This window comes from Dermacentor silvarum, chromosome 1, assembly GCF_013339745.2.
Source record: "Dermacentor silvarum isolate Dsil-2018 chromosome 1, BIME_Dsil_1.4, whole genome shotgun sequence".
NCBI lineage: Eukaryota > Metazoa > Arthropoda > Arachnida > Ixodida > Ixodidae > Dermacentor > Dermacentor silvarum.
Genome location: NC_051154.1, coordinates 38113934 through 38123341, shown reverse-complemented (window position 1 = coordinate 38123341; position 9408 = coordinate 38113934). Strand labels below are relative to the sequence as shown.

At 40.6% G+C, this 9408-nt stretch overlaps 1 protein-coding gene across 3 annotated transcripts in view; it reads right to left on the bottom strand.

Moving 5' to 3' along the window:
- Positions 1-206: 206 nt before the first annotated feature.
- The window catches only part of LOC119460744 (N-acetyl-D-glucosamine kinase-like), a 30388-nt gene continuing 21186 nt past the window's right edge, over positions 207-9408 (bottom strand). The window contains exons 8-10 of one of the 3 annotated variants that reach the window (XM_049666824.1): positions 7412-7490; positions 6421-6599; positions 207-569 (exon numbers count right to left, since the gene is read on the bottom strand). In XM_049666824.1, coding sequence (XP_049522781.1) covers positions 6421-6599; positions 7412-7490 — 258 coding nt within the window. In that variant the 3' untranslated portion in view covers positions 207-569. Of the gene's footprint in view, positions 570-3140; positions 6600-7411; positions 7491-9408 lie in introns of those variants that run through there. The other 2 variants (XM_037721822.2, XM_037721829.2) reach the window with 2 other exon arrangements.

The following is a 9408-nucleotide window of genomic DNA, read 5'->3' as shown; positions in this document are numbered from 1 at the left end:
GTGAAAACTAAGTGCACAGTCAATGAAATAGAAGTTGCCAGGAAAAAGGTTTCCTACATGTTGAGCTGCAGGTCAAACATTCAACAATTGAAGCACAAAATGGTGTTAGCTTTAAGGCCAACTTCCTCTTCCATTAATAGCACGTGCAGTTCTAAGCATGGAAGTCTGCAAAAAATCACCCAAAACTGGGGCCATATCTTCCCGTTAAAACTAATGCATGATTAAAATTTGCCAGCAGCTGCACATACAGCCTTCGTTTTCAGCTCATTAAAACAGAGCATCCCTAGAATACATGGAAATGTGTCAACATTGCAGTTTTTAAAGGATAGTTTAACGAAAGTACCGGTATAAATCTGTCCAAGTGATGGTTCAGTGATTTTGATCACTGCACATCGGATAACATTTAAATCAGTGCAAGTTTGCTAGCATGATAGCAGCTGTTACTTAGTTTGCCAACTGGCTAATTTAAGCCATGTTCATCGTGGAATTTAGAAAACAGAACACAAAATGCTAGTGAAACAGGCAAACCATACCAGATGTCCATAATTCTTGGGTGTGGTTTGAAAGGACTGAAAAAACAATAGAATGTGACCTGGTCACTATGAGCTGCTCACATGAAGGTGGCCATATATAATGTTCTAGCCTGGACAGTCAAATTTTGTGGCTTCTATCCAGCTCTACATCTTTTTCAGTCAACAGTATCAAATTTACACAAAAATTCCAGCTTGCAAATCTTCTTTTGCATTTCATCTGTGTCATTGAACATGTTTCATATATGATGGTTCTGACATAGTTGCCGAAAGGTGCCAAGCTAAAGGACCAAAGTCATGGCTTGTGATGTACGCAGCAGATTTAAAGGGCCACTGCCTACTACCAAAGTTTCAGCCAAATTTTGGGGGACTGCTGCTCTTTCGAAGGCAGTAACTGCAACCAAGCAAACGCTTTTATGCAGCTTCTAATTTGCGTCTCAATGCCTTCTAGCTTGCCTAAAGAGGAAGCTTTAGCTCAGGCCCAACTCCAATGCCGCCTATTCAAATACATGTAAAATGCAGAAACGTTTTTCTGAGATAACCACTTCGCCGATTGTAATTTGTTGCATGTGAAAGAGAAAGTTACATTCTAGCAACTGTTAATTGGAAGCAAAATTTCGATTGAGGGCCTTCATTTTTTAAAGGCAATTTTCAAAAATAGAAGCACGAAGTTTACAAATTTCTTCTTCTTTCTGTGGTTTTACATGCCAAAACCAGTTCTGATTATGAGGCATGCCATAATGGAGAGCTCCGGATGAATTTCGACCACCTGGGGTTCTTTAACGTGCACTACAACGCAAGCACACGGGTGTTCTTGCATTTCGCCTCCATCGAAATGCGGCCGCCGCGGCTGGGATTCGATCCCGCGACCTCATGCTCAGCAGCGCAACACCTTAGCTGACTGAGCCACCCCGGCGGGTGTTTACAAATTTGTAGCTCTGCATTAAGAACAGATATCGCAGTTCTGTGAACTGTATCCGTAGGAGCATCCAAAGCGGGCAAATTTGATATCTCAATTTATATCTTACGTGAATTTGGTACATTGTTCACAAGGGTATTGCAAAAGTCCTACTCGCATATTAGTTGTCTAATTGAAAGCCATATAATGCATCAATTTTGTCTGATTTACATGTACTATTAGATGCAATTTACAGAATTGTGATATCTTTTTTCATTCCCGAGTTACAGAGTTGTAAACTTCATAGTTTCGTTTTCTGAAAGTTTGCAATGTTCCACAATTTTTTATAAAATATTGACGACCTAAATAAAAATTTCGCTACCAACAGTCACTAGATTTTAGCGTTTTCTTTTAAGTGCAACGAAGTTCATCAAATTTGATGCAGTGGCTGCCGAGAAAAACAATTTCTCCTTTCCCACTTAATTAGATAGGTTACCCCGAGCTAAAGCTTTCTCTTAAGGCGGTGGTCCCACTCCGGCGGCACGAGCCCCCCGTTTTCAGTACATTTGGAGTAACCGTGGCGGCTCTTTTACTTAGGATATAAAGTTGTGGTATATACCATAAAAAGCTTAATTCTTGTAGATTCCAACTATATATAATATAAGGAAATTGATTAATGTGATTTGGAAATGAATGTTCAAGAACAAGCATGAGATACATGGCTTTGCGAACTGTGTCTCAGTTGTGACCATATTTAGAAGTAACTACCGCATTTACTACATTGCGGCTTGCTCTGTAGCTTTAGGACATATTTATCTAGTTCCTAGACGTAGCGAAATAATTTTGAATTTTTACTTTTTGGATATCTTGCTTTTGAAAATTGCCAAATATCGCAATCTTCTGTTGTACACAGCCCGGCAACTACATGCTCAAGGAAGCCACACTTTGGATAAAGTAGAGTTCAAGGAATTTCCATTTCGGACACAAAATTTCATTCATGTAACTTTATTAGTTTTAAAGCGGAGATTCGTAGCTTTATTACCTTCGCGAAAAAATGGGCAAAAATAAAACCAGAATTCTAAATATTGCTTATTTTCGGCCGCATTATTAGGAAAACTAATAAAGTTACATGAATGAAATTTTGCGTCCTAAATGTAAATTCTTTGAACTCTACTTTATCCAAAATGTAGCTTCCTTGAGCATGTAGTTGCCGGGCTGTTTAAAACAGAAGATTGCAATATTTGGCAATTTTCAAAAGCAAATTATCCAAAAAGTAAAAATTCAAAATTATTTTGCTACGCCTAGGAACTAGATAAATATGTCCTAAAGCTACAGAGCAAGCCGCAATGCAGTAGTAAGTGCGGTAGTTTTTTCTAAATATGGTCACAACTGAGACACAGTTCGCAAAACCCATGTATCTCATGCTTGTTCTTGAACGTTTATTTCTAAATCACAATAATCAATTTCCTTATATTATATATAGTTGGAATCTACAAGAATTGAGCTTCTTATGGTTTATACGACAACTTCATATCCTAAGTAGAAGAGCCGCCACGGTTGCTCCAAAAGTACCGAAAACGGGGGGCTCGTGCCGCCAGAGTGGGACCGCCACCTTAATGAACATCACAGTGCCAAAGTTATTTCAATGAACAACTGCAGCAAAAGTATCATTGAGACAAATGTCTCCTGTGAAGTCCATGAGAAACTGCAAGGAAGAACAACTGGCTTTAATCAGTACATATTGTTACAGGACTGTTATAATAAAAGCACTAACTATATGACAAAAATTCTAGGTCACCTCCTTTCCTTTATACACCCGAAATTTCCACTCTTAATATTGAGAGGTTTTCTCTTGAAGGAGCTAAATCTCCTCCAAACAATTTTGTTCATGCAGAGTGGAGCTAATCAATGTTTGTATTTTATTTAATACCCCCGACTACTTAGTAGTCACAACAAAGATTAACTAAGTGGTGGGGGGGGGGGTTAAGGTGACAGACATGCTTTGCAAAAATTTCAAGAAATGCATGATCATAAACAACTAGACATACTTGCCATGCTGACAGAGGTTAGTATTCCATGGTACAAAATGAATATGAGGGTGTGACAATAACACGTGTTGAACAAGTTGCATACAAGCAGGGTAAGAGTGACCAGTGCTTTTCATTGCCTTTGTACGAGATACAAAGTAAGAAAATCACCTGCAACATAACAGGCACTTTCAACAGTTTCATCAATATACAAAGCAGCATTCTTTTTGGGCATTACACATTTATTATGCCTCATTCACACTAGGCACTTTTAGGCATCAGATCAGGATCAAATTTCTCAATTGTGATTGGTTCTTTTGTGCAAGCTGTGGAAAGGAGAAGATTCTGATTGAGATATTTGATACCAGTGAGGCTCAATCGCAATCAAAAATGCCTCATGCGGGCGGGGTATTAATAAAAGGAAATATGGCCATTGCATGGATCACAACTATTTCAGTAGTGCCATTGGTCAGCTGAGTCAGCTGAATTCAGTGCTAAGGAAATTGCCTCAAAAAGTTATAAATTAGCTAGCGTACAATTACATTTATCATTTGCACGTGGCATTTCCCAACTAATATAAAGGAAGGCCTTTCACTTTTTCTGGATTTACATTAACAATGTATGTGAATGACATCATAAGCAAGTCAGCTCAGCTAAGATTGTTTGCAGACGCCTGCATTTTATTCAGGGAATTTGCTAGTCAACATTACCATATGTTATGCTAATCCTGGCCTTGATAAGATTTTTCTGTGGTGTTAGAAATCGATCATAAATCTTAATGTTAACATAACTGTTTTCATGAGAGTAACCAACCAGCAAAATAAGGTTAAATTCTATGTTACTTAATGTTTTAGTTCTGTACTGTGTGAACTGAATGAGACAATAATGTGTTGATGCGAATACTGTCCCTTCCACTGAGGCCATTTTTATGATTCATGATACAATGTGCAAGTGTGACCGAACAAGGACATGTATAGAAGTAGACACAAACACAGCGCTTGCACATTGCTTGCAGACGACTCGTCTGATCACACTTGCACACTAAATCATGAATCCAAAGCAACTAGCCCGGCAATGTGTTTTAGGCATTTTTAGGTTCTACAATAAACTGTAAAACACAACAAGTTTCTGCCATGTCCTAAATTCAATAAAATTCATTTCAGGTCAGGTGTCATATCTTAACAATTACTCTCCCAAAATGTCCACCAAGCCAAACGCAAAATGTGCAAGCTGTTCAAATGAACAAAGCGGCTGTTGCTGATGAATGAGTTCAACTAAAATTAGAGAACATTTTCTTGTATGTAAGGCAGAGTTCTGACATTATAAATCTCAGTGCAGCATAGTGCTGGGCTGCGATGTGTACTTTGTCTTCAGTGAATCCTCTGCACAGAAGCAAAGGCTGGATTGAAACCAGATGTACCAGACTACAACCGTCGAGTAATGGTTAACAAGTTTTCAGAGACATTGCTGTAGTCCTGCATGCTTTTCTTATATATATTTTTTTTCTCATTACGCAACACAGCAAATCCTACGAAGAAAAAGAGAAGACGCACTTCGAAGATAAAAAAGAAGGAAACTTTGCCTAAGCACATTGTAGGAAGGGGAGAAGGATCTCGTGGCTTTAATGTCCAAAAACATGCACCTTCCTTCCAAATCTGACAAAAGCTTTTCAAAAGGCTCAAGCAAAAATGCAAATCTAAGATCCAAGTCCGATGTTACGTCCACATGCTCTTTTTCTGGCACATTTAAAGTTTCAAAAACTAGTATTTTCCTAAATAGATATCTCATCCAGGTGTTTCGTTTGGCCTGCCTCTAGGGCCAGCACTCAGAGCAAAGTTTCAGTGCAGAGATACCTTTCAATGGACTGAAAAGCTTCACTCACCTGTGTGTTCTCAACAAACAAAAGGTAATGTGTCATGACTGTGTTGTTCCTCAAAACTTGTCTGCCCTTATGTTCATCAAGCATGTCAGAACACCTAAGGTTCTGCTTCCATGAGCTACTTTGTGATGAGGCAAAGAGTATTTAAAAAATGTTCAATCTGCTTCTGATGACCCCCTCCACTGAATCTGTGACCCTTCTTGGGGTCATTACTTATATATTGAGAAGCACAGGCTCACTGCATTCAAAAATGTGCTGATACATTAAGGTGTAGATTTTCTTATTATAGCCATGTATAAAAGCAGAGGAAACCATTGCTGCCTCAAGTGACCAAGGAGTGTATTGATGATCAGTGGTCAAACAAGGAATGTCACTGGAGCCAATGCTTCTACAAGCCCTTTCAACAATGTTGACTCCAGCGACATTCCTTGTTGGACCAGTGCTCATCACTTCGAGCCTCCATCTTCCTGTGAACTTCTGTCTTGCAAGGAGTATATTGTATCTCACATGCACTGTAGCATGCTCAAAGTAAATCAGAATTGGTAAACTTTCTTCTTCTTCTTCCTGGGGTTTTACGTGCCAAAACCAGTTCTGATTATGAGGCACGCCATAGTGAAGGGAACCGAATTAATTTTGACCACCTGAGGTTCCTTAACGTGCACTACAACGCAAGCACACGGGCAATTGGTAAACTTTGAACAGGCACTCTGTGGGCATAAAAAAGGTACAGACAGCACCACAATATGTAGATAATGAAAGATGAGCCTGTTACAGCACAGGCTTGATTTAACACTTAGTGAGGGTAGGCTCACAGAAAGAAAACAAAACTAGAATATTGACGTTCAAGATTTAAAGAAATAAAGAAAGCATAAGGCAAGGATATTCAAAAAATTATTGTTATCACTAAAAAAATGTCATTTGTTACTAAATACACATAATGGCACTGCTCACGGCAGCTTGGCTACCAAAAGCTGGTATGCTATGCCTTCTAATGTGTAGCTCATGCCTCTTCTAGGCTATACCCAAAGCTTGATTTTCTATCGCATGTTACTGTTATGCGCACAAAAAGATACATCGAGTCCAGACCTAGTTCTGCTTGCTGCCCTGTTTGAAATGGTATAGCCGTCTGGAATTTTCTTTGAAATTGATAGGCAGCTTGCAGTCAAGCAATGAAGCCCCATAGAGTGCGGCTCCCAGTGCAGCTGATACAGTTGGCTGGAGGAGAGTGAACTCAGAAACTTTGGGGCAGAGCACTTCTTCAAAACCTGGAAAAAGAAATATAAATTCACATCACGTTTCAGACATTAGCTGGCATCAGGCCTTGGTTAAACACTGCCACAACATCAATATTACAACTTAGGTTTTTCGCAGGTTCCCAGTGGGCACTAAAGAGAAAAACTTACTAATCAGTTTCGACTGACAAAGAATTCTTTCAAAACTTTATTTTTGTTAATTTCATGGTAATAGGTTAACCATTAAAAGAGAAAAATGAAGGTCAAAGTGTTTTTTATTTTATTTCGTGCCGATACCCCAACACCGGTACATCAGTGCGACATCACAAATTGTAAAATAGTTTTCATAACTGGGCCATTGTGGCTCATTAAAATTTCTTTAAACTTTGTAAGTTCAGTCTTTGGCTCTTCTAGAATACAATGCATTCAATCTTTACTGGTGCCGAGCAAACGCCATCAAAATCCATGACATCATGGCGAGCTGGTGTGGGTACTTCAAGCCACCAATATTTTTTTTTTTTTGTCTTATAAATCCTCCTTTCATGGTAATTGTGGCTTTAATGTATTGCAGAAGTGTAGTTTACTAATACAGACCACATAGTTTTTCTCTTTAGTGTCCCTTTAAACCTCAAAATGAGGAACTGTGATCAAATATAGTGTAATTGCAGCTACTAGGCTGCTCATCATCATAACTGCAGACTGATTCAATGGACACACGTTTAGTTTGCTGTCTTTCAAATTCTCTCAAGATTTAATGGCTTAGTTACTGCCATTGCAGAACTGCTAAATGTGAACCAACTGAGCATTAGTAAGTAAAAGCTAACTCTCGCTAGGTTACAGCTTACCTTTTTGCAAGAGGTCCCAGCTTTTGAAAATTGATCCCACACAGACTATGGGAAGGCCACCTTCACCTTCCAAAAGACTCTGCAAGGCAATGTTGCAAGATTAGGTTGAAACTTTTCCACATGCGCCCTCCCGAAAATCAAGTGATTTCCAAACAGCAGGACAAAGCAAAATGACACACCATTCCTCAGCTGTTCAATGGACATACACCTTGAGGGCAAGAAAAGTATTAAGGTAAGTAAGACAACTGCAGTTTTCTTTCTTTGCATATGTGCAGGATCTGGAGCACAGTGGCACTCCACCATGAATAAAACTGATATCACTCTTCTGGAAAAGTACACTGAAAGTTAGGGATAAAACAGAATGCACTGAAACAGCGTCTAGGAAACCTGTGTTGAAGCTGTTCCTGCCGACAGCCACACATGACACCACAATACACGACTTAGCGAGCTAAGAAAGTGGTTCTGGGTGATTGTGCAACGGCATGTGAATGCCTACATCTTGCTAAAGGTACCACTGCATCTTCCCTACATGACTAAACACAGCAACAGTTAAATGCAGAAGTTATGAGCAAGTGGGAGCACAACGACACTGAAGTGCAAGCATCAAGTGGAAAGGCTGGATGCAGTAAGCGCAGGTGAGCAATGAAACAAATCAATGTGTCTTGTCATTTATAATGTCAATTCGGAGCCTGTGAGACTGCTGCCAGTAGCTTCAATGAATGTGTCACAGCACTGTCTAGCCAGCACAAGATATTTGTAGTAGCTCAAGTGCACTACCTGCCCCACCTGGAGCTGCACTTGAGTTTTATTGCGATAGCAATTATATGGACATTCCAAGCGGATTTCTGCCGTCAGCATCGCCGTGAGGTTCCGTATAAAGTCCAAGGGCGATAAAATCATTGCTACGCGCCATATGCTGTATGTGCGAGTTAAAGAGCGCGAGGGACATGCGCTTTCACGGAGAGCAAACGCACGGCAGAGAGCAAACATGTTGTCTTCTGTCGTGCGAAAGGCCGTGGGGGGATGGAAGGGAGGGAGGGAGGGAGGGGAGGCGATGTTTCGCTACGGCACCAAACGCGTATCTTGCGACCTGGCAACTCAATATCCAATGCGAAAGGAGGAAAGCGGGAAGAAAGCGCGGGAGGGAGGGGGTGGGGCTTCTACTCTGCCAGCAACTGCGTACTTGTACTTTGCACAGCAGCGGGCTGTCGAGCGCACCGTATCTTGACAGCGATCCCCGCACAGCTCTTGGATTTGTATGTGCTGTGCTTTTGCCGCTCAGTTTCCATTGAAGCGATAGACCGCACGAACCTTCGCTCGCTGCTGCTGCCAGGCTTGCTCATGCCAGCGTTTTGACAGTGGTTGTGTGCGGTCATCGAGTGTGATCTATTCATGTTTGCTTGTGCGTGCTGACACCATGCTTGCTAATTCAGTTAGTAAGCAAATGTGTCCAACTTTATGCAGCCAATAAAGCTACTATCCTTACTCCGTATAAATCTCTACTAATTTGCTATCACATTGGATGCTTCGCCTTTCGGGCGAAACTGCGACTTTTTTAGTTTCAGCTCTGTGGCACTCCTTGAGGCTTCACTCAATCACTTTGTCTGCAAAGTGACTTTACTCTGCCACTTGCAGCTAGATGTAGCCTCCATGAACACCCTGATCTTTCCTCATCAGTATGATTTTCAACTGCTACTGCAGTGCAGTTGACATTCGACAAAAGCTGCTGAGACACACATACCAACCCCCCCCCCTAAAGAAAAAGGAAAGACCAAGTCTCATTGTGTTTTTCAATGGGAGACAAATGGGCCTAAGTGTGTTGCCAAAACCTTGTTGTGCCCGACTGGTTACAATTGAGATCATTGTGGGTCCAGTTAGTGCTAGGAGAGGTCAGATTGGGCATTACTGTGTGCCCTATTAGCGCTTACTTTCAGGCATAGAGTCAATAGATTAGATCCATGTTAGTCAATTGGTTACTCATTCAAATATAAATATAC